We start from the raw sequence: 27,304 nt of genomic DNA on the forward strand, positions 1-27,304 counted from the left end.
AGCTCCTTACATCCATTTTGAGAGCAAAAATCAACGCGCACATTGTCGCAAACAATATTTTGGCCTCTGCTCAAAATGGATGTAGGGTTGGGTCCCGTGGTACTAAAGAGCTCCTCCTCATAGACATGACCATCTGCCAACAAATCCGGCGGACCAAGGGGGCCCTCTCAGCCGCTTGGATTGACTACAAGAAGGCCTATGATTCGGTGCCTCATTCATGGCTGGGGAGGGTCTTAGAGCTGTACAAAGTTGATGCAGCTTTGAGAGCCTTCCTAAGCGCGTGTATGGGGCAGTGGACCACAGTCCTTCGTCAACCAGGAGGCGGGGATGACCGACCTGGCCCACAGGATTTTATAAGGATTGAGCGAGGAATATTTCAGGGCGACAGTCTGAGTCCGCTATGGTTCTGCCTAGCTCTGAATCCCCTCAGCACCTTGCTGAAGGATTTGGGACTAGGTTGCCGGCTTCGGAGAGAGGGTGAAGTTATTTCTCACCTTCTGTACATGGATGACCTCAAATTATTTGCACCAAATACCCAAGGCTTGTTGGAGCTACTGAAAACCACCGAAGTCTTCAGTAGTGCCATCAACATGGAGTTTGGTGTCGATAAATGTGCGGTTATGCATGTACAGCGGGGGAAGGTTGTAAATTCAACAAATTTACAACTTTCTGAGACAATGTCTTTCAGGTCTATCTCTGAATCAGAGACCTATAAATACCTTGGTATGTCACAGTCGTTGGGTATTGAGGACGAGGGTATTAGACGGTCGGTGAAGGAGCGCTTTTTCAGTCGGCTCACAAAAGTCCTTAACAGTCTTTTGTCAGGAGGCAACAAAGTGCGCGCCTTCAACGCCTGGGTAATGCCTCTTCTCACATACTCCTTTGGCATACTAAGGTGGACTCAGACCGAGCTGGACGCCCTGGATCGGAGGGTCCGGTCACTGCTCACCACACATCGCATGCTACACCCACGCTCGTCAGTTATGAGATTGTACATCCCACGGAAGTGTGGAGGCCGAGGCTTCCTAAACGCCAAGGATCTCCACAACCGCGAGGTGTACAATCTCAGGAATTATTTCCTTAACAACGAGTGTGGGATGCATCGTGATGTGGTGGCAGTAGACAGGAACCTCACGCCGCTCTCCTTGGCAAACGAGAACTGGCGCAAACCTGTGGTACTAAGTACTGCGGATCGCAAGGCGGCATGGGAGAGTAAGGCGCTACACGGGCGGTTCTACAAGGCCCTCACGGGACCCGATGTGGACCTGCTCGCGTCGGTGAACTGGTTACGATTCGGGGACCTCTTCGGAGAAACCGAGGGTTTTGCCTGTGCAATTGCGGACGAAGTGATGATGACGAACAACTATCGGAAATATATCCTGAAGGACGGTACGGTCGACATTTGTCGGGCATGCCGCCGTCCCGGAGAGTCACTCAGGCATATCATTTCCGGTTGTTCTCATCTTGCTAACGGTGAGTACTTGCACAGACATAATCTCGTAGCCAGGATTATTCACCAGCAACTTGCTCTTCTATACGGCCTTGTGGACCGCGAAGTACCGTACTACAAGTACTTACCTGCGCCTGTTCTCGAGAATGGTCGTGCCACGCTCTATTGGGATCGATCTATCATCACTGACAGGACTATTGTCGCCAATAAGCCTGACATCGTGCTGATAGACCGATCGCAGCGCCGGGCCGTGCTCGCCGACGTCACCATCCCCCATGATGAGAATCTCGTGAAGGCCGAGAAGGACAAGTCCAGCAAGTACCTAGACTTAGCTCACGAGATTACCGCCATGTGGGATGTTGACTCGACGATCATTGTTCCGATAGTTGTGTCAGCGAACGGTCTCATAGCGAAGAGTCTCGACCAACACCTAGAGAGACTCTCGCTGGGTGGTTGGATCAAGGGTCAGATGCAGAAGGCGGTAATATTGGACACGGCGCGTATAGTACGTCGGTTCCTCACTCTGCGGCCCTGACCACCGGCAGCTTGGGCCAAGCCCCGCTGCCGGCGGCACCCTAGGTTAGGTTTTTTATAATGTGTTTATATGTAGTTTTTATTGTTTTGTAAGTGTTTTTATATTTTACTTTTATATTCATATTATAACAAACCTAACTTAAGACGAAAAATAAATAAAGGAATGAATATTCTACTTAGTGCAGTTAACGTACAACTGGTCAACCATAATGGTGACATTCCATTTCTAACTGCAGCTGCAATACTGTCAATTTTACTATGGAAATTGACAATGACAGCGACGCGTTCAGTACCGGTAGTGCAGCTGCGGTTAGAAATGGAATGTTACCATAAGGATAAACCGGGTCACGTCAAATAAGTGCTCAGAAATAAGGAAGAATTATTTTAATGTAATAAAATGTAGTATTAAATTATGTTTAATTTGCTACATGTGTAACATTTATTCTTACATTTAATGAGTATTTAAGTACAAAGTAACTGGTCTCCATTACAATGACCAAAAGTATAACTACGTTCACAAAGTTAGCAGGAACTGGCAAGTTTCCAGAGTAACCGTGGAAGGAGCCGTTTTACGGCGATCCGATCAACTCGACACCGAATCTAAATCAATTTGTGCTGCGCTCAGATCTAATCATTTCTACTTTTACTCTAGAAATTCTAAAAGGGAAGAACTAAAGAGATTCTTTGACAATATATAAAATTGCTTAGGTACTTGTGGTAATGGGGATCCTATTTCAAAATGTGAGGCTTTGAACTTCAAGTAAAGGGCTTATTACACTTATCCTGCCGTCGGGTCTTAGATCGTGGTCGTTTTCTATTTCACGAAATATAATTTCGTAACTATTATGTTGTTGTTTTACTTGTTTTCTTTTATTTTTTGTCAAGAATAAACGCTCTCTATTCTCTATCCTATTATATTCTATTATAATAACATCGTTAACAATATTTTACAAGTATTTAAAAAATACTTTGTCTCGAACTGCCAAAAATATTTAATCTTTGATATTGTTGCAGTTAAACTATTTTTTTACGTCAAGAAATATTGTGAACGATGTGCTAATATTTCGTGAAACGAAAAACGATCCTTTGACCCGATATCGGGGCCGACGTCGCGGTTGATCGTCCAAAGGCAGGAAAAGTGTAATAAGCCCTTAAAATTGTGACAAAATCTAATTTATTCATAAAGTTATATTTATATCAAATTGGAATAACGAACTTATCTATAAAATAAAACAAAATTAAAACTAATAACTAAAACTAACATTCACCAAGAATACGTAGGTATGTTGCGCGCTCTTGGTGTGCGAGATACATTGCAAGCCATGTCAAACTCGTATCATAACAATAACAAAACCAAGTTGAGATTTAAAGTTCGAATTGTTTTCTGGAATACATAATATGTATGCAATGTTATACTCGTAGTTACCATGCTAGCATGACGTACTGCTGTTTATATGCAGGTTTAAAACGGCCGCTAGATTTTATTAAAAAAGTGTTCATAAGTAGCTTGAAAATAATCGTGAATTTAAATTATTATACCTAATAGGCATTGTTGATTTGTACAAATTGAATTTAGTATCTCTAAATCATCATCATCATATCAGCCAGAGGACGTCCACTGCTGGACATAGGCCTCCCCCAAAGAGTGCCACAATGACCGGTCTTGCGCCACCCGCATCCAGCGGACTCCCGCGACCTTTACCAGGTTGTCAGTCCACCTTGTGGGGGGTCTACCCACGTTGCGCCTTCCGGTATCTCTAAATGGAATTAAATAAATATAATTTCGCATTCAAAACAAATACTTTTGATAATAATGAAATTATAATAAAATGTTTCAATGTTTAGTAAACGTAAATTTGAAAGGCTCGACGGCGATTCAATTTAAACTTATTATAGAATTATTTTAAGGAGTTTATCGCCACAAACTCGATCGAATTAAATTTATTTCGGAAACGGTATCGTTTTAGACTTTGACACTATTATAAAACAACTCATTTTGTGATTGTTAAAATTGCGAGAAATCAATAAATATCTTTATGGAAAATAACAAATATAACAGTCTAAGTAACAGAATATGATATATGATAGAATATGAATATGATGAGATATGTATCGCATAAAATAAGTTAATAATCCTTTTCACATCATCCATTCGAAAAGGGTTTTTTCTTTCCTACTAGGAGAGATCAAAGTGACAATTTCAGTGCTCGGACAGATTTTATTTCTTGTTTGCTGAAACAATATTTTGGAACATTACAAAAACGCGTGTTCTAGAACAGAAAAGTGCCACTTTGATCCCACTTAGCTGGGAAGAAAATGCTCTTTTTCGAATATGTAATGTTATATTCATGTAAAGTTATGTTACGTTCAGTTATAGATAATATGCTTGTTTCCAAGCCAAATTACTCTAAATTAGTTAGTCTGCTATGCAATATTCAGCTAGCTCTGAATGTCCGCGGAACTAGTAACTGAAGCGGAAACTCGTGCAATCACTTGTGTGTTGAGCGACATGATTTGAAACTTGATTGATATGCATTGCGCTCATCAGATATTGCTGGGTATTATGGCTATTATGGCTTTACGTGTGTGGCGGTAACAAGGTATGAATGGTATGGTAGAAATGTACGAACCCCGTTATCAATGTGGCGGTTCATTTTCTTTGGGAGAGTAATATTTTTTTTCGCCATTTCGGGGTTGGTCCCATAGTAAAAGTTGCTCAGTATAATCCCAAAACCTCCCTGGCCCTGGCAACAGGAATGCAGTTTTTTTTTGCCACCGTGTATAACGTCGCCTTAACTAGAATTAAATCATAATTTCACTATAAATTGTAACATGGGATTCATGGGCACGCATGGGAATTTAAATAAATTTTAGTACAATTATCAGTTAGAAACGGCTGGCAAAGATAGGTTATTTTAGAATTTCTATTTTTTACTATTAAAATATTTTTATGCAGCTCTTTTTATTTCCATGGATATTTATTTCTTGGAAAAAATATTCTTTTAATATTTTACTTCGGCGAAGTAGGGCACCTACGGTAAAGTTAGGGATCTCTAGGGTAGATATTTTTGCCACCCCGATTTTCAATAAATCGCAACATTTTTAACGAGGTTTCGATAATTTCACTTAAGCATCCTTTACATGGTATTATAAAAGGATTCCGAACCACATGATCAGGGAATCAAACGATCAAATAGTTATTATCACCGCGGTTTGGATTCCAAATTCACGAATAGGTAGTCTATGATTCTCGTACTCGTACTATGATTTCTGCTAGCTTGCCAAACTGTGCGTGAAATCGGTTTTCCAGAATTTGATCTGCAGTTTGGTTCAATGAACGAATCGTTCAACGCTATTCCATGTCTTCCCTCATCCATAAATAGGACTTAGCTAAGGAACATACTTGCATTCCAGCCTTTGTTAAAACATGAGTTAGTCGAATTTAAACTGTTGTGAGACATACTCCAACCGTAAAATTATTCAACATGAGTTAGGTTAGTTGTGAGGCATGAATATGGAGATGGATGGATGGATATGGACGGGACACTATCCGTCTAGGAGAATACAACATTGCGTGTACTGCCCTTAACTGGAAGCGGCCGACAGGCGAACGTAGATCGGGTCGTCATGTGCACACATGGCGGCGCTCTGTTAATTGAGAAGGAGCTGAACGCCATTCGGTTGAGATGGAGTGAAATCAAGAGCGTGGCTGAGGATCGACGGACGTGGTGCTAGAAGGACCCCTGTACCAACGGGGATTAGTTTATTATTTGTTACTCACCAGCTTCCGCTGATACGTGAGTCAGCGGCACTCCGTCGCGGAACCAGCGTGTGACGGTGACGTGCGCGCGTACCGGCGCAGACGCGGCGCAGGTCAGCACCGCAGCGCCGCCGGTCACGCCGTGCGTCGCTTGGACGCGCACTTCCCAAGACTCGTCCATTACTGTAACAAACGCAAACAAATTAGGTATACAAATTCAGAAATCTTGAACATATACCTAGTTAAGGATGACTCACGTTAGACCGGGCTGTGTCCGCGCCGGAGCTTCTGCCGCATCGTTTTCTATGGAAAGCATTACGTGATTGCCTGTCATGTCATAGAAAAGTAAGCGCCGGAAGCTCAGGTCCGGACACGGCCCGGTCTAACGTGAGTCATCCTTTAAGCCAGCGATCGGCAACCTTTTAGCAGACAAGGGCCGCATAGTAGTTAAGGAAGTTGACGCGGGCCGCACTTTTGTTAATATGATGTGACTTTATCAGACGTTGTTGTTTGACAATATTACATACAAAATAGCCAGGGGAGCTCGCGGGCCGCAAGTGAAAGGTTCGCAGGCCGCTTGTTGCCGACCGCTGCTTTAAGCAAATTGATTAAAGAAAAAAAAGGGTTGTATTGTGTTGTATATCGGAGGAAATTGACTTACATAGCCGGTGAAAATATTTCTAAAAGTAGTCTAATGTAATGTTAATAAATATATGTTGAAATGAATAAAAATTACAACCAAATGATAAAACTTGGACAAAAGCCACCATACTCAGGCACTAGCTATACTCATCTTGTGTATACCTCCACAAATATCACAACTTAAAGCTGCATTTTTATTACGTGACCGTCATATTCTAACCTTTTGACCACATCGAACATCCTTTGTTCATATAGACGCATGCCTTATGTAACATTCGAAAACGTCCGTATCCCCAACAGATCCGCATTATTGCAACAGTGACGCAACATCGTTAGTGTGTCACTGTCCCGCTGTACACGTCACGTGACGAGTGACCTAATTAATTATCGGGATCCGAGGGCCTGCCGCGAACTACTTCGACGTGTTGCCTCTCTGTCGCACTTGTAAATTCGTACGTAAGTGTGACAGGGAGGCAACACGTCGAACGTGCTTCGCGGTAGCCCTGGGCTAGGGCACTGCAGCCCGGTTTATTAATTATAAATTAACTGAGAGGATCAGTGAAAGTGCAGGATAGGGCATTAGGAAAATAAATTTGTTTAATATTCAACGTACAAATACATACACACGACGTGCAGTCTTGTTATACTGTGTACTCGTATGAGATAACCTAACTGCAAATATATGAATACTTAGGTACTATACTTTATTGTTCATAATTAATACATAAAAAAAAATATACGCGTCGACTTGAGAACCTCCTCCGTTTTTTTCGTCGGTTGAAAATAACGCACAATGGCGAACTAAGCCGATGGGGCGCAGCATACAGGATGACTCACGTAGACCGGGCCGTCTCCGGCGCATCGTTTTCTATGGAAAGCACCACGTGATCATCTGTCATGTCATAGAAAAGTAAGAGCCGGAAGCTGCGGCCAGGACATGGCCTGGGTCTAACGTGAGTCATCCTTATTTCGGCCAATACCACCCACTAAATTATATGTAGCTACATTTTTCCCCAGTAGCGAGGAGCATTGATTAGCAAAAAAAGTCCAAATTTAATCAGGTGATAAAGGTGACAGTGTGGCTATAATGAAATCCACCGCGCCATGAATAATAAGCGGTCGGACTCTGATTTCCCCTGTTGCCGATGGCCGAAACGGATGGCAAGGGTGCCGTAAAATATAAACAATAGCGGTGAACATTAATATAAAACCATATTAATGTAAAATAAAGTTGGTCAAGCAGATCTTGTCAGTAGAAAAAGGCGGCAAATTTGAAAAATGTAGGCGCGAAGGGATATCGTCTCATTTCGCGCCTTTTTCTTCTAATTCTACTGACAAGATTTGCTTGACCGTTTAGGTATGTATAATTATATAGTATTTTTTAAATTTAAAACGGACTTACCGTTAAACCATTCTTTTTTTTCCTAATAATGTATTTGTCTGAAAGGCAGCATTTGTGTTTATGCGGGTAAAGGATGACTCAGGCTAGACTGGGCCGGGGCCGGGCCGGAGGTTCCGGCGCTTCGTTTCTATGGAAAGTACCACGTGATCACCGATCAGCCGTAATAATTGTACCGTAGTGCCGTAGTAGAAAATGATATGTCGGACGCCTCGACCCGGGCACGGCCCGGTCTAGAGTGAGTCATCCTCAATGCACTTAATGCTTTAATTTTGAAAACTTAATTTTTGGCGTCATTACTGAATAGACAAACCATACGGTCTTCTTTCCATCCATCAAAACGCAATGTAAAATGGTGTGCTTATAGTCTATTTAACTCGCTCAGCGCTTTACGTTATACCACAACATAAGTGCATTTTTTATCGTCACGGCAGTTAAAATTAATGTTGTTCTTAGAGTCGGGGCGGTGTCTAGACGGCCGCTAAATGATTTCATAAACAAACCGCCACAAACAGGATAAATTGAAATTAATCATTAGAGTTGAAATTGTTTATATGTACCTATTCCGCTAACACCACGCCGCTGCACTGAAAATGCTATACAATTTACGATGTCTGTTAATAAGTTCTTGGTAACTTTACTCACTAGCATTACACAATAACAGATTCGGTTAGGGGTCATCCATTAATTACGTCACACGAATTTCTAGGTTTTTTTACCCCTCCTCCCCTCCTTGTCACACTTGGTCACATTTGGCAAACCCCTCCCCCTGGTGTGACGTCACATTTCTTCAACGAAATCGGCAAATATTTATTTAATATTTTATTAAAATATTTTTGACAAAAGAAATATTAGTAATTTGACGGCCGCTAAATGATTTCATAAACAAACCGCCACAAACAGGACAAATTGAAATATACAAAGTATTGTGGTAGTAGTAGTACTTAATGAAATATTTGCTTATTGGTTTTTAAATTATTAAAAGAGAAGTACTTAAAACATTTATAAAAAATACATATAAAGATTGCATCATCTTAAATATGCGGGCTCTTCTCCTGGCTCTTTAGCTCTTGATAAGATATTAGATTTATTCGCCTATTCCACCTATCCCTACCGCGATATCCCCCCTAGTGGGGATATGTGGAATATTTTTCCATCTATTTCTACTAGTAGGGATACTTTTCCATCTATCCCTACTAATTGATGCCAAATGGATTTTTTTCCGCATATCCCTACCATTTTCCCCCTGGTAGGGATAAATGGATTTTTATCCTCCCGTCCCTACTGTTTCCCCCCCTGGGGGGGACAGGTGGAATTATTTCTATGTATACCCATTGGTTTCCCCCCCGGTGGGGATAGGTGGATTTTTTTTCACTTATCCCTACAACCTCGCTATTTGGTAGGGATACATGGAAACTTTTCCAATCATCTTAACCTGATTGTATTTTGGTTGAAATACATGGAAACTTTTCCAATCATCTTTACCTGATTGTATTTTGATAGGGATACATGGAAGTTTTCTCCAATCATCTTTACCTAATTACATTGGAAAGACTGGCCAAAAAAAATGTGACGAGGCTATCTGAACATATATATGAAAAGGTGCAGGGGCGGGTGGAATAAGTCCATATTATATATCTACTAAACGCCTGTGCAAACCGGCGGAGCGCAGCGCAGATCACTTTAAATTTATCAATGTGTATTCTTCCCTATTTCAATTTCATTCAGGTATAAATTTGAATGCTCTGAGACATGGAGCATCTCGAAGCATCACGGAGGATTGTTACTCCGAGGCATCGAGGAGCACGTTAATCCTCCTGGGTGATCTGCGCTGCGGTCCGCCGGTTTGCGCAGGCCTTAAACAGCTAGGTAGCAGGGCGAGTGGATGAAATTCCATATATATCCCTACTAGGTAGCAGGGACGGGATGACTGGAAGAATTTCCATATATCCCTACTAAACAGCAAGGTAGCAGGGACGAATGGAAGAAATTCCATATAGCCCTACCAAACAGCAAGGTAGCAGGGACGAGTGGAAGAAATTCCATATATCCCTACCAAACAGCAAGGTGGCAGGGACGAGTGGAAAAAATTCCATATATCCCTACCAAACAGCAAGGTAGCAGGGACGAGTGGAAGAGATTCCATATATCCCTACCAAACAAAAAGGCAGTAGGGATAGGTAACATAAAATCCACATGTCCCCACCTGGGGAGGAAAAAAGAGGTTAAAGTGGAAAAAAAGTTACTTATCCCCACCAGGGGGGAAATCAACAGGTACACGTGGAAAAAAATCCACCTATTTCTACCAGGGGGGAAAGTAGTTGGGAAAAGCGTAATAAATTCCATCTGGCCCTACCATTCAAAAATAGGGGGGATAGATGGACGACTTGATTCCATGTATCACTACCAGTAGAAATAGATGGAAAAATATTCCACATATCCCCACTGGGGGGGATATCGCGGTAGGGATAGGTGGAATAGGCGGATTTATTTTGATAGTATTTTCTTATAGTGAACGGGCGTTTCACTCTAATTCTATTTCTCCCACTTTGACGACCGGTCTGGCCTAGTGAGCAGTGACCCTGCCTGCGAAGCCGATGGTCCTGGGATCGAATCCCGGTAAGGGCATTTATTTGTGTGATAATACCTACAGATATTTGTTCCTGAGTCATAAGTATGTATTTATCTATATAAGTATGTATATCGTCGCCTAGCACCCATAGTACAGGCTTTGCTTAGTTTGGGGCTAGGTTGATCTGTGTAAGATGTCCCCTAATACCTATTTATTTATATATAGTTTGATTCAACATCTCTATATAATCGAAATTATGCCCCTTATTATTATCCTCAGCACTGCGTACAAAAAGGTATTCTTCATGTGTAATTCCAGGATTGTCGGATAAAGTACATAATAAAGTTCGGTCTTCCTCCGATTCGTCCTTTATTGAATGTTGTTCACTCAAACGTAGCTAATACGGCTGAATTACACTATTCAGTAATAATGAAGCATAATCGACTTCTATAGGACGAATCTTTGTAAGGCTATTGTTCTGAAACTCGGAAGATTCTTAAAATGGTGCTTGGGACTAAAACTTTTAGACATGTCTAAAAGTCGCGTGGACATCAAGGTTTACTCGTAATTGTATGTATAAATTAAGTTTAAAACCACTTTAAAAATAATCGAAGCTGTTAAATAGATTAGTATTCTAATCTATCATATTATTTTAATACATTATATTCAATAGTTTTAATTTGTTTATCTAAGTAAGCTAATAAGCAAATAATTTAATTTTATAGCATTTTTGGCGCAGCGGAGTGTTGTTAACGGAATTGGTATACATGGTGTGTCTGACCATGGGGCTTTAAATCCAGGGCTTGATTTTACTCGCTAAACTGAGCTACTTTTACTATGGGACCAATCCTAAAATCGGGGAATTTTTTTTGGCTTTTCCATAGAAAACGTCGACATCTGATCAGCCAAAATGTATGAAAAAGTAAAATTTTTTTTCCGGATTTCGGGGTTGGTGCCATAGTAAAAGTAGCTCAGTTTAGCGAGTAGAATCGAGCCCTGGATTTAAAGCCCCATGGTCAGTAACACACAGTAGATAATTTAAACTGAAATGGTAAATTAAGGTTAATATTAACGTAATTAACGCTAATTAATCATAAGTTGTTCGCAGAAATCGCGAAGCGTCTGGTTGACGTAACTGGTGACCGAAGAGCTGGCGGCTACCTCGCACAACGTATCAGCATTGCGATACAGCGAGGAAATGCCGCCAGCATCCTTGGTACAATGCCTCAAGGGCCTATTTTAGATTTAAGCTAGTTATTAATTTCGTTTAGTAGTACCACTGTATATATTTTGTATGTAAATAAATGTTTAAAAAAAATCATTAGAGTAGAAATTGTTTATATGTACCTATTCCGCTAACACCACGCCGCTGCACCGAAAATGCTCTAAAATTTACGATGTCTGTTAATAAGTTCTTGGTAACTTTACTCACTAGCATTACACAATAATAGATTCGGTTATGCGTAAGCGCGAGCCAGACCGTAGTTATACCATTAAGTGTACTCAGGTCGAAACAATGCCTCGCTCCGCTGATAAAAGACTCGGCACGTAATCAGATCATCGATGCATAAGCCTTAACTAGTCACTTGCGGAGGGACCCTCGATTCTTTTATAGGAACCGCGTGAAAGAGGTGCTCGAGTGTTGTCACAAAGGCGCATTGTTCTGGGGTGCGGCGGGAATTGCTGTCGATCAAGAAGCCACTTTAAAAGAATCAAATCAATGTTTTTACCATTTTACACTTAAATGCTACGTGGTAAGATTGAGATTTAATTGCTACAGTTTTTTGACAACATGCTGTTAAGGGTAGGTACTATTAAATTAATAGTTTTTAATCGATTTCAGTTCAGTTAATTGATGGTGATGTTAGTAAGTGTACGTATTTTATTTTTACATCTCTTCTTAATTTATTTTATTATTCATTCTGAATCATCTATAGTTATATATATTTTTTTAATTATTACGTTTTCGAGAAAGTTTTATGTGATTATTTTCAAACTGTTATTTGAAGTTAAATCATACATTTCATCTTCCTATCATACAAATAATATTATAAACGTGAAGGTAAGAACTTTTAAAAACGTGAATGTTTATATATGTTTTGATATTTGTTCCTACCCAAAAAAAATGCCTAACTAGACACTTACTTACCTACAAAGAAATAAAATATTTACCGTGTTCGATTAACATTGAGTAGGTAGAAGATTTACTAAGGGAATATAAATGGAACTAATTAAATAACCGTCTTTGCTTACCTGTGCTTCTGCAAAAAGCGCAAAAGTAAATTGGGAAATTCGAGAAACCTTACCGCGAAATGGGAAATATAATTGAAAAACGATTGCATTTCCCTATAATCGGAATCGGATCGCATTGATTTGTTCTTAACCTATTAAATATTACAAACTTAATTTGCCGGGTAACTTGGGCGGAGGCGGAACGGCCGGATGGTCGGGAGACTTAATAAATTCTGTTTTTAAGGTTCTGTTTGTCGTTTGTGTTGGTGCGAAATTAAAAACGTGTTTCCGCTGACGGGGTACAGATTTAGTTATTGGAACAAATTTAGGCAATATTTTGTGGGCACAAGCGGACGTGTCACTTGGAAATACTTTTAAGGGTCAATTTTCAAATAGGCATTTTTTGCTGTCCCACGGCTAAAACTCGAAGTCCATAGGACTAAAAGACTGGGTATGTATATATTTTCTGGGTATGTATGTATTATAAGCTTAAAAATCGCATTTGGAGTTCCAAAAACGGCGAAATTTGCCGCTTTTTCGCATGTCCCAGTGGCGGCATAGCGCAATAAAAAAAATTATAACATTGGATATAGGCAACGTATTATAAACAACTTCGTATTTTTATAAAGAGCATTTTCTAGAGAATTCATTTAATTATATTGATAAATTAATGCGTTATTTAATAAAACAAGGGAAGCCTTTTTATCGCTGTCCCGCGCGGCACCTGTTTTGTTGTGACTTAAATATACCCCCTATAATCTTCTGTGTCTATTGAATAACGGTTATATTAAATTTACGACGCAATAGTGCGGTTAGTTGGGCATCGATTGACATCGAGTGTGGACGCGGAAACAGTTTAATTTATTTAAAAACAGGTAAGAATCTCTTTCGATATGTTTTTGTACGACTACAATGACATTTGTATGGACGCTTAATACGTTGGTACATAGTTGAAATAAATATGTTTATTTTATAATAATAGTTGCAAATATAGTGTTAAAATATATAGTAAAAAAATAAGTGAATCGGTTGTATTGTGTAGGAAATATTGCTAAAAAATATTATTGGCGACATGTCGCGACATTTGTATGGCGACATTTATACGGCTATTTTGACCGTAAAAATGTCGATTGTGGCATACAAATGTCGACTTAGTGTCATACAGATGTCGAGAAGGTGCCATACAAATGTCGTCAGGGTCTTACAAATGCAACAAAAATAATAAATAGTGGCATATACAGGTTGATATTGCCATACAATGTCGAAAAAATGCCTTGTACATGTCAAAAGCGCCTTACAAATGGCTAAATAGTGCCATACAAATGTCGATCTTTAAACGTCCATATCTAGCTAACTATAAAAAGTACAGAGGTGCCTGGTACAGTATATTTTTTGTTGTTAAGAACCCTTCCTAAAACGATGACTATAAATCAGATATTTCAAAAATAAAAAATTGCCATACAAATGTCGAAAACACACCCTCTTCAAAAATTGACCCTTAAATTGTTTATCGCTTAAAGTTGTTACATTCGACTTGGAATACACCTGGCTAGGGACTCATCCTAGAATTTAGAAGTTATTTGATTTTTTTATAGTTTGTTTCGTGATAACTTAAGTACATTCATTCTAATTTAAATGAAATTTGGTAAAAACCTAGTTGGGACTCTTATATCTTTATGATTATTACACGAGCAAGAATAATGAAGGAATTATGGAACTAGAAGGCTCAAAAGTAAGTTACGGCTCGATTCGGAAAATGAATTAGATTTCTACTAGACTTCAACAAGTTACGATACGGATAATTTAAAGATATTTGTAAGATAGATACGTCAAATTTGACGTTTCCGCGATTCTGGAGGTCCTCTTGAACGACTTCGACAAGTTATGACTTAGATATCCAAGTCACATCTAGTCGATATCTAATGTAGATCTAGTTGATCTCTAAATCGTCTCAAGATCTTGTGATTATGTTAAACTCGAATTGGACCGTTAGTCAATTTGTGTATGAATAACCTATATTTATAAATTTTATTAGGTTATAATTAATTAATTACTTTGTTATTTTCTAAAATGTTAATAATTTTTTATTGAATTTTATTGTAAAATAAATTATTGTTGTTTCAATAACGAACTAAGGGCGAGTGGTACCTTCCATCCCACCAAGCCCTCCGGTGGCCTAGATCTGAAGGCTTGGCCACGTTTTTTTTACTATATGACATCTATAATATTTCAGATGATTACTGAAAAACGTGTTAGTTATCAATTTAGCGCTTTTCACTTTGGTCACCCAATCTCAATAACTAAATAATAGTTATTTACGATACAAGTGCGGAAAAGAGGAGATTCGAAACGAGTGGCGATAAATTAAAACACGACCGAAGGGAGTGGTTTAAATCGACACGAGTTGCTACTTACCTATTCGCACGTGTATCGTACAACGTTTTACAGTAAATATGGCCCTTTAAACTTTTGACATCCACACGAAAAGTGCTATTTTACGCACTAGTGCGGGAAAAAATAGCGGCGCGATTCGGGAAACGAATTAGAGGTTCACTAGATATGAAATAGTAAAGATATGAGACGTTCCACGACAAAAGGTACCATTGCCCCGGCTGAATATTGGAGCGGCGTTAATAATAGCGTAAGCGCCAGCCCCCATAAGGTACCTTTTGCCGTGGAACGTCACATATCTTTACTATTTCATATCTAGTGAATCTCTAATTCATTTCCCGAATCGCGCCTTAAGCCAGTTCTCTTGTACATTTTCATGCTGCGTCCATTTAAGTTAAGCACTGCAGATTAAAACATTACACTCCCAATTTGAGCGTGTGGATGTAATTTATGTGGGCAGTTTTTTTGGCATATTTCCTTGAGGAAAAGTTAATTAGCCGGGACGGCAGCAGCTGCCGCGGCCATAGCGCCGGCACCGCTTTACATAATGGCCGGCAGATTTTTAAAACGGGAAGTTTATACCCGGCCGCAAAAACTGTTGGTAAAATTAAAAATAGACAGTTGAAAGCCGACCTGGACTGTTTGAAAAATAATCAAGTATTGTTTTGCATTTTAATGCTGATGCTCAGTAGCCTTACCACGAGTGCCTTAGCAGTGTCAAACTGACATATTCGCTAACGTCAGCGTAACACAACACAAGGTTTCTTGAGCTTACTGTCGGGATTAGTAAGGTTAATTTTTGAAAGGATGCCTGTTATATTTATTACTTTTATTAGTAAGTAATTTGTAAGTTTTAGTTTTTACAAGCTTTTATTTAGTTTCACCTGACCGTTGTCTGTAATCAAATCTAGCAAGTTAAATTTGATCCACTTCTCGGTTTCCGATTGAGCTGAAATTTTGCATGCATGTATAAATCGGATGACAATGCAATATTAACCATGAGCTGATCTGATGATGGAGACAGGAGGTGGCCATAGAACTCTGTGATGAAACAACGCAACCTAATTGTGTTAGGAGTTTTTAGAATTGTCTCGATGAGTATTAGTTGTCTGTCGTAAGAAAACAGTCAGCGATTAAAGCTTGTACCATAAATGAAATATTTGCCATAAACTTATTTATATTATACTGTTTTTTTTTAGTTTGTAATTTTGCCGTCAGAGGCAAAAGGCCCTGTTAAAATGAAAATTAATGACATCATTTCTATGTTCGAAAATTGACAACGATTAGCAACTAGGCTGTCCCCGTTTAGAGATTTTCAACAAATTGTTTTAAACAGGTAAAAAACCCGCATTCAATATACGTCGAAAACGATTTCAGTCCAGCCTTACAAAGCATTACTCCTGTTTAAAGTGAACTGAACCTTACTGGATTCAGGTAAGGCTCCCTTTCGTTTGAAGGGGGTAACCCTTGACCCGGCGTATTGACATTTGGAAAGGCAAGTCTGGATCAATCTCGAGGCGAGAATGCAAATACGATTCTTTATTGGAGAAGGTCGGAGGGTCCAGATTGAGGTCCGGGCCTTTGTGGGTCCGTTAATGGAATAAACGCTTGACGGCGCTACGGGCCGAGCGTGGGATATAGCGGAATCCGCTTACATGTATATTTTATGATTTTCAGATGTTGATGTTGTGTACAAAGACCTCGAGAATAAGTTCGGAACGTTATTACGTATCTATATATTTATAGAATACAAATTTGACATCAATATACATATATATGTATTTGTATTGTGTGAAAATTGTAAACCAATAAAACGTATTTCAATTAATAAAAAAAATATGCCAAGTCATTTTATCAGATTTTTGGTGCCATTGTACAATAGATTTAATATTTAATTTCAGATTTAAAGTCGACATTTCTGGCGGAGTTCAAATAATCATGCATTAAACTATTAATTTTTCACATGTAAAAAAGCTATTATTAAACCATTTAAAAGTCAGTTCACGAAACTAAAAGAACTTCGGCGTAGCAAAACAAAAAGTCATAAAAAGTGAAACCACTCATATGCTTCTACGACACGGCGTGCTACGCTGCTACGAGAGCTACGAGCCTACGTCTACGAGGCTACGAGACCGCTCACGGCTCGTTGAAGCTGTTGTCAGCAAAACGTTTTCACTGGGTCATTGACTTGCCAGTTCCTTGGCTGTGTACGTGTAATATTGGTGGTTTTTTCACCTTTCTGTGATATGGGGGCACACACACACAATTTTTTTGCAGGTGACAGACTATTTGGAAGTTAATACCTACTCTTTTTATAAATTCTCCGGCTAATTTAACACATTAATTACCAGCTTAGGGGATATAACCCAGACGCCATGTCTGTAATTTTTGGTACAAAATAGTCTGGCGATTTTTGCGGGGGAGGGGCACGTCAAATGTATACGTAACGTAAAAATAGCCATGTCAGATAAACGTCAGTCCATACAATGTGTATGACCATTGGCCGCCTATTTTCGACAGAGGGGAACGCCTGTTAATGGCTACTCCGTTTGGTTATATCCTCTAAGTCTTAGAGGATATAACGGTTCGCTGGTAATCTTAGAGTCTAAGATTACCAGCGAACCGCTAGGCGTGTTCTATGTTCCTAAGCGCTTTTCGCGTATTCTGATTGTAATAACAAGTTATGAACTTGATCTGGATTCTTATGGATATGATGTCAGTGTCAAAAGTGATGATTCTGGTTGAAGAAATCCACACCAAATTCATAACCTGTCATAACAATCAGAATACGCCTCCAGTTAACCATTGCCCTATTTTATCCTAAGGAATTGAATTACTATATTAAAAATATTTTATATCTATTATGTTTTTTCGCGGTTTTAAGTACTAAATACGAGTATAATCCTGTTTTATTTTTTTATCTTTCAGATAATATTGCTCTGGTTAAAGTCATGAAAAAAGTTTAGCAACTCGAGTGCCCGAGAAAAAATCCCGGCGCACTCGAGCTCGAGAGCGCATTGTTCGAGCGATTAGGAGAGACGAGAGCGCCTCGAGACGGGCGCTGCAAATCGCGTCACAGCCCAAATTGCTGGCCACTTCAGATGCGTGCGGATTTTATTGGGGTGAAAATGTAAGTGGAAATGCTCCGCTATTTGGCTTTACCACGGATAGTTTATAGAATTTGAGATAAGGTGAATGGGATAGAAATGGAAATGTAGAAATCGAATGAGGATTGGTTTATGTAAAGGTAGAGAATTCGATATTGGTATTGAATGTAGGCATGCTAGATTGAAACCATGGAATGTTGGATAATGATGTTGCTGCGGTTGGATGCCGAAAGCGAAAAAAAATTTGGCTGGCCCATAAAAATCAGCGGCGTCACATCAGTCGGAATGTATGAAACAGCCAATTTTTTTTTCGCGATTTCGGCATTCGTCCCATAATAAAAGATGTTCAGTATGACCTATCAAGTCACTACGTAGAGTATGAACGGTGGTTAAAATTTCACCCAGAATTCTATACATAAATACATATATATTCTATACAAAAGAATTGTGTGCGTTGCGACACCTTCTGCTATCTAACCGAGAAAGCAAACCGAGACTGGAACCTCAGGCATGAGCTAAATGCCAAAAACGTGGGAGGTCGTGCCGCTCAAGCATCGGCCTCCACAGTCACCAAACCCATTGTCTAAACAGCAATGCATAAATCGTCTGCAATAGACGCTAAGGCCTGTGATGATAGAATTCTCACTGCCTAGCAAAACCAATGATTAACAGCGAAAGCTCACGAATTCCGTCGTTTCCCTATAACGCATGGCGCTGATGACGCGTTCTTCGCTTACTAGACCATGCTTTTAATGACTGCTTGAAAACGTCGCAAGGTAATTACGCCCAAACGATTGAGTGGCGTATAAATAATAACAGTAACGCCAATAATGGTAATGATGTGAGTTAACGGAATGTCAGTATAGCGATCCAGATCAGACGGTACACCACATTGCTTTTGAGTGTCCCATAAAAAGTTTAGCGCGACATCGGCAAATATAAGGACACTATTGAGGAATGCAAGACCTTAATCCCAATATATGACAAGTTTAAGAAGAGAATTGTAAGCCATACGATAAATAAATAAGTAACGCCTCTTACCCGCTTCAACCCGCATGTCCCTCGACAGAATCGCGCCGACGCTGCTTGCCGCGCGGCAGCGGTACGTGGCCGCGTGCACGTCGCTGCGGTACTGCGCTGCGCTGAACGCGCCCAACCACAGCATGCCGTTTGGAAGAGCGCCTCTGTTGAAGATGAATAATACGACGTATGTAGGTAACGCTACTTACCCGCTTCAACCCGCATGTCCCTCGACAGAATCGCGCCGACGCTGCTTGCCGCGCGGCAGCGGTACGTGGCCGCGTGCACGTCGCTGCGGTACTGCGCTGCGCTGAACGCGCCCAGCCACAGCGTGCCGTTTGGAAGAGCGCCTCTGTTGAAGATAAATAATACGACGTATGTAGGTAACGCTACTTACCCGCTTCAACCCGCATGTCCCTCGACAGAATGGCGCCGACGCTGCTTGCCGCGCGGCAGCGGTACGTGGCCGCGTGCACGTCGCTGCGGTACTGCGCTGCGCTGAACGCGCCCAGCCACAGCGTGCCGTTTGGAAGAGCGCCCCTGTTGAAGATAAATAATATATTAATGTTCTTGGTTGTCACAGGTAAGGTGGAGTTGAGGGTTATTTCAGGAGCGTAAACGTATGAGTCATCATAAACAGTACCGGCCTTTGTATTCGATCATAAAAATGTATGAAGGAATAAAAAATAACTTTTCAATTATGCGCGTCAGGCACTATCGGCTCGATTCGGAAAATGAATTAGATTTCTACTAAACTTCAACAAGTTACGATACGGATAATTTAAAGATATTTGTAAGATAGATATGTCAAATTTGGCGTTTCCGCGATTCTGGAGGTTTTCTTGAACGATTTCGACAAGTTATGACTTAGATATCCAAATCACATCTAGTCGATATCTAATGTAGATCTAGTTGATCTCTAAATCGTCTCAAGATCTTGTGATTATCTCGAAATCCGAATAGGCCTGTTTGAGTAAAAAAAATATGAACGATATTGGAATTCTTTCGTTCATTGCAATTTTTATATTATTTCATTCCGACCATCACACTGTAAATAGCAACGTAAATATTTAAAAGTATTGTGTCCATGAGATAAGCTTCCAAATAAATGAAACGTTTTGTTTTAAATGAAATTGCATTTCAATCATGATACATAATAATAATATAGCAGAATAGACATCCCTCTTTTTTGGGAGCCGGTTAAAAATCTTTTCAGAGACCGTTTCTTATTTGTTTGCACCGAAATAATCCCGGTCCACGAGTGGCGAGAGATAATCCGGCACGTAATTAAACTTAGCGGCGAAACTCCGCGAACTTCGCAACTTCGCTGCATTATCATACAAGTCGCTTTCCACAAGTGGCTACATTATAAATATTATACATACTTGTATGTGGTAGTCTGTATGTTTGGATTGGTGCTCAATTAAGCAAAAAAGGTTGGACAGACATGGATAAAATTGGAGAAGAGAGCAGATCAATTATAGCCTGGATAAAGATGTAAATAAAATACGTATCATGAAAGGAAGAAAGGAAGGATGAATACAGCTTAGGACTTTTAGATAGATAAAGTAGTGGCTAGGTTTTTAAGTGTTATAGCATGCGGCAGAAAACGATTACTCATACTCATACTCATTTATTTATAATATAATTACATATTATACCTCAAAAATGGATTAGACGGATGGATTAGATGGATTAGACGATATTAAAAGGTTAATAACATCTTAAATTTACGATCATTTATTTATTTATTTCATTATAATTTTTGTAAGAAAGAAAGAGAAGCTTAGAAAATATTGGTTAGGTTTTGTACTGTATAGGAAAATATTAAACAATTAGAAGATGGAGCAATATTAAAAAAAAACACTGTCTCGTGCGATACTTACTACCAAAATCTATGATCTTAATTAAAGTGGGTAAGAATGTAGGTATAATAACATACAAATATACTCGTAGTATTATACCTTAAATATTTGATTAGAAGTCGATTAGGACACAAAAACGGTTATTTTTTTCTTAAATTCTTATTTGGATTTGATGCAAAGAATCCTTATAAGACGCAAAGCTGCTTTAATGTAACCTAATAAGGGATATATTTTTCATTTACATATCCAATCCACAGTTTAATCCATAAAATGTTACTTACGCGTACAGTATTAACAATTAACGAAATTACTCACAGTTTGAAACTGTGCTAACTTGCCTCGAAGTTCTATCATTAGAGTCTCTCATTACAGGTATTAATTAGCAAATTTACCTACGCAAGCGTTAGTACTTAGTACCGGCACAGTACACTAAGAACAGTAGTGAATCTAAGGCCGCTCGGCAAGTTATTTGCCTACTCTTGCGTTGGCGCTTAGGGTTGTCACTTTTATTTTTAGTTAAATATTATTTGCTTATTATGAGTAGCACTATGTTTCTATTTATAATGAAATGTTCTATCAATTCATAAATGAGGTATAAATAAAACGCTTTTTAAATATTTACATTAGGAAATGGCATTTATAAAAAAAATATAAATTTGATACAGAAATAAAATTCCTCCGGTTTCTACGTGTGTTTGCTACACCCTATTCAGACCCCATGTGATACCATAAGAAATGTATATACCACCCAAAAATGTACCATGGAAGCAAGAAATAAATGAATACTGAGGAAATTTCGATCTGTGCCATAATTCCTGTAATTAATGTACCTAGTTTCTGCACTTATAAATTGCAAGAACGTTGATTAACATCGACGTAAACTTTTAACAATTCACAGTGCTTATGGTAATCAACATATTTTCATTATGATAAAAAAAAATGAGAGCGGGCGTGCAGCGTACTCGAATGCGCGCGATCACAGTTGCGGTACGCCCACACTGCCGCCACCGTATTCCCCCGTATATTATGCTAATGTGTGCGTGGCAGCGCGTGCGTACACGGCGCCCGGCGCGCACGCACACATTCAAGCCGGCAGCGGCACATTTCTATGAAGATTCCCTAATGTTACACTTTAAACTCTCGCGTTTTGTACACATATTTAATTACACAAACGGGTCTACCGCGATATAATTTCATTGTTTTTACCTTTAATTCCGACGTTTCAGCTGAGTTGCACCAGCTGTGGTCACGGAAAGACTGACGTCCCAACAAATGTCAACGGAGATATTAATAAAACAACACTAAACTACCCGAAATTAGTTTATAAAAATGTTCGGGGTAGACAAAGAAATTGCAGCTACCCGTTAAAGTTTAATGTTTGTTGTTCCCTAATGTTCTTGTACTGTGGTACCGGTAACGCTGATGAAGCTGACGTCACACTAAAATTGGAACTATGGATTCCACAGGTTGAAAACAGGTTAGCAGGTTCAAAGATGAAAAACTTGGATCCTAAGCTTATGACAGAAGCATGTTTAATCTGGCTGAACTAAAACTCCACACGAATCATCTCAATAAGTATACAAAGAAGAGTTACCTAAATATTATTTTAAATCCACGATAGACAACCGTTCGCCAGTTGTAGAAATAAAAAGCAATGTGATTTATTTAAGCTTTCCCTTCGTAACCAGATTCCAAGATTGTACAAACACGTAACAACAATTTGGTAAAAGGATTATCAAAAATTTCATCCTGCGGGCTCAGCACGGTTCCATTTTTATCGACTATCACTATGCGCGTCCCTTTCGCACTTACATACTTGTTAGAACGTGACAGGCATGGTGACAAGGGATAAAAACGCGACCGTGCTAAGCCGCCTGCTCTTATTTACAAGTTTCTCTGTTACCTTATCATTGTTTTGATACAACAACGTCAATCATTAAATGATTACCAATATACTCAACACAATGAAATGAAATTGGTACAATGCCTCAAGGGCCTATTTTAGATTTAAGCTAGTTATTAATTTCGTTTAGTAGTACCACTGTATATATATTGTATGTAAATAAATGTTAAAAAAAAATGAAATTATCATCTCATTACAAAATATACATGTAAACACATCGTAATCAATAATGTTTTGTGTTCTGTGCTTCATTAATACTCCGAAACAAAGTTCGTATTGTGGTATTATTGGATCAGGCCGCGAATGATCGCCGAATAACATTACATGCTCAGTACAGAGCGAGTTGGCAAGTCATCACGTAGCTCATACATTATTCAGTCGCATGATTGTTCAACTAAACTTGCTATTTTATTATAGCTGGGGAAGAAGCTAGGTATGTCGTAAAATAAGGAAATTGTTGGCCTCTATGCAGGATATTACTACAATTGTCAACTTAAAGAAGAATATAGTAATATTGTCTTCGGTTACCGCGATAGTTACTCATGAAATACAACTATTGAAACGGATTATACTTATCGCGTATATTGAATTCATCCCGACGTTTCGAACCCTTTACATCGCAAACGCTTTATATCCGCGATATAATCCGTTTCAATAGTTTTATTTCAAGAATATAGTATTAAGAATGACTCACGCTAGACCAGGCCGGGGCCGGGCCGGAGCTTCCGGCGCTTCTTTTACTATGGAAAGCACCGCGTGATCACCGATCAGCCGTCATAGAAAATTACATGTTGGAAGCCTCGGCCCGGTCTAGCGTGGGTCATCCTTTATGGGATGCAATAGTAGATTGTTAACCAAGGGTTGAAAGGCACCCATTTCTGTCGAGGTAGTTTGGCGCTCGAACGCAGTGAGAGCGCCAATAATCCGAGACGGAAATGGTGCCTTTCACCCGAGTTAAACACTCTACTTTTCATATCGAATGCGAGGAAACCAAACAAGACAAGGCAATTTCGCAAAATCAGTAATTGAAGTACCTAATAGACCTATGGCCATGTTTTTTTTCCTTAGGACTTACTTGTAATCGGAGACTTTACATGTGTGAAGATTAATAACCCCTAGCGAAAATCATTTAAATTACAGTATTTACGAAAACACACATTTTTTAACAAACTGCAGTCATTTTAAAATTATTTGTTCATCATAGTATGAAAATCAACGCGATTGCCTCTTACTTTTTAATTTTATACTTTTTCGTTCTAAAAGCCGCAACAGACTACCGGACCGCACCGCGACCTAGGTGCGCCGCACCACGTAATAACATAATAAAAGTATTTTAAATATTAAATAACAATTTAATTAACAATATAAGAGATTTTTATCTCGAATTTTATTTTATTTTCATTAATATAGTGCTAAATAACTTTAAAAACCAATTTACTATCGTACAAACGTTTAACTGTGTCTGTATAAGATTCTGCCTTTGCTCATTTACGCAAGTATAAGGTTTAAAAAAATATTTTTGGTGTATTCCTTTTGACTCCCGCCTTATGAAATCGAGTAAATAGAATTCAACGAAAGAAATCAAGAATAATTTGTTTTTAACAATTTACTTACATCATTTTTTATAAAAAAAGGATCAACGTGGGATTAGTAAAATTAAACAATTACCAATTGTTCCAGGCGAGGAAATAATGACACTATTTTTCCATTTTGTTTCCACCCAGTTGTTCGTGGGACGGGGACGCAGAGGAGTACACCACTTTTCTGCGCTAGAGCATCAACGTATCACTTTCTGCGCACCTTTTAGAACAACAACGAGCCACTTTCAGAGCATGAGATATGAAAAATATATTTTAACTCCTACTCGTACTATGGTACTCAATTGACGTCAATAATTCATGTCTGTCACGCACTTATGCGATAACATTTGGATATATTTTAACCGTTGCTGTGTTATTTTCTAGAACAATAATGTTATCTAACTTTACATAATACGTGGGGTCGATGATGGTGTTATTTTTTTTAAAAAAACCGGTCAGGACAATTTAATGCACGACGGCGGCCATTGAATGATGATAATACAACGGTTGAAAGGGCATCCACAATAAATGAAATTATGATAAATGAAAACTTAGTGCGGCTCATGTGGGAAGTTCTTATTCGAATTGGTATTAAACTTTTGATTGTATATCCCCAGTAGGTTAATAACCAGTAGGTATATGTACTTGAGAAAATTATCTTCCCAGCAATAATAAGAGGAACGATGTAGAGTAATTTGTCACTGGTACTTTATTATCGGTTGGTTAAAAAAGTATACTGTAAAGGTAGTTTAATTGAATCGCTAAAGCGGTAATTTTTACTTAGCATAAATTCTGTTACAATTTTTAACATAATCTACTAGTTACCTTCGAATTTATGAATGCCGAACGGTCTTATATTAATAACCTCTCAATATTATCAAAGCGAAAATAAAATAATTCAATGTTATATTTAATATCTGCACCAAGATCCACTTTGGGTCGTTGTGCCACAGCAGTAAGTATATCGATATCTGGGAGACCGAGCTTTGCTCGAATAACATAATAAAGACTCAAAAAATGCGCTTTTTAGGCCCCGAAAACCCCTATATAGCAAAATGCATCGAAATCGTTAGAGCGGTTTCCGAGATCCTCGAAATATATATATATGTATTTAAATAAATATACAAGAATTGCTCGTTTAAAGGTATTAGATAGATAAAAAGAAATTTCATTTAAAGAAAATAAAAAACGCTTCAATAACTCTTCGGAAGACCGCATTAAAGCGCCGAAAATCCTTTTACCCAACTGGCCATCGTTAACCCCTGGAGCGCCCCAGAATTACCGTAGTATGGAACTCCTATACTAGTTACCCAAGTAACATTTTAGTCCTATAATTTTAGTTTTTATCGCTAAAAGCTTGTATAGACGTCGTATTAAGGTTTCAGAGATGACCACCTGTCGTATAAAAGCGCTTGGCAACACCTTTTTGCTCTATAGGCTTATACAGCTAATATATTCTATAAGCAATTGATGTAAAGGTTTACATCATCATTTTATAGAGCCGTTACAGGCGTGTACTATAACAGGTTCAAATATAATCACTATAGAGCAATATTACTGTATAATAGTATTTGGAATCACTTTTATGCAACTAATTTGCGCTATTAAGGTTCCCTGCCAAGCCGCTATAGTTTAGTGTTTTAATAGTGACAAAAACCCAACTATACAACGATTTTAGGATATAGTGGCTTTAGAGATGACTGCTATAGTACATAATACTTTAGTAGTTTGCGCTATTAAGGTTCCCTGCAAGCCGCTATAGTTTTGTGTTTTAACAGTGAGAAAAACCCAACTATACAACGATTTTAGGATATAGTGGCTTTAGAGATCACTGCTATAGTACATAATACTTTAGTAGTTTGCGCTATTAAGGTTCCCTGCAAGCCGCTATAGTTTTGTGTTTAAACAGTGACAAAAACCCAACTATACAACGATTATAGGATATAGTGGCTTTAGAGATCACTGCTATAGTACATAATACTTTAGTAGTCATACGAACACTATTATAGAACTGTTTTGCTCTATAGTAGCGTTTTTGGGACATATTTATAGCGTTAAAAAGCGCTTTAGTAGTTTTTAAATCCCTATTATATCTCATCGCTGTAAACGTCACAATGACTCTTTTATATCACAAAACTGTTGTATAGTGGTTTTGTTTTTTCTTTTAAAAGACAACAGCGTTATAGCTGAGTTTTTATGTCTTTTATAAACCGAGTTAGATACATAAAGGTAGAAAACGACTACTTGTAAATGATCAATTTGATCTGTAATGGCTACTTATATCTTGCTTATATAAGTTCAGGCCTAAGCCACATAATGTGGTTCCGTACAAAATATTTTTATATTTTAATGAATTGATAAAAAAGACCCCAGTGATATTAGTGATTGTAGGTGAGATTTATCATCAATGATTTAATACAAGCATAAAATCGTGACGGTTTAGATATTTATCGACATCCATTATTAGCACATTTTTTTTACCAATCTCATTGAAAAAGGAAACAACAGTAATGACTACATCTAAATTTAAAAAAAATCCTATATCTTTCTAAAGAGTTTGTAGGTGCAACTGGGTCACAGCAAAATTCTTTTGGAACCCTAATTTTAATCATGATGGCGGTGAATATTTCGTCCTAAGTTCTATAGTTAGCCTATAAAAGCGTCGGATTTACTTCTAGGCTGTATAGTAGTAACTATGGTGAATATCATAATATTTTATTAAATTATTTTATTAAAAACATAAATAAATCGAGGGGGCATTTAAAATTCCTCATTAACCTAATACTATTCTAACGGTAAAACTTCCGTCCCATATACTTTTTGCACTAAGCACCGAATTATTCGACATC

General features: G+C 38.6%; 1 protein-coding gene across 2 annotated transcripts in view; it reads right to left on the reverse strand.

Annotated features, from left to right (window-relative positions):
• Positions 1-19,244, reverse strand: part of LOC134789748 (cell adhesion molecule Dscam2-like) — a 74,492-nt gene extending 55,248 nt beyond the window's left edge. For both annotated transcript variants that reach the window (XM_063760376.1, XM_063760375.1), the window contains exons 1-2: positions 19,129-19,244; positions 5,766-5,927 (exon numbers count right to left, since the gene is read on the reverse strand). In XM_063760376.1, coding sequence (XP_063616446.1) covers positions 5,766-5,927; positions 19,129-19,144 — 178 coding nt within the window. In that variant the 5' untranslated portion in view covers positions 19,145-19,244. The remainder of the gene's footprint in view (positions 1-5,765; positions 5,928-19,128) is intronic.
• Positions 19,245-27,304: the final 8,060 nt, after the last annotated feature.

The sequence above is a fragment of the Cydia splendana genome, chromosome 4 (genome assembly GCF_910591565.1).
Source record: "Cydia splendana chromosome 4, ilCydSple1.2, whole genome shotgun sequence".
Taxonomy (NCBI): domain Eukaryota; kingdom Metazoa; phylum Arthropoda; class Insecta; order Lepidoptera; family Tortricidae; genus Cydia; species Cydia splendana.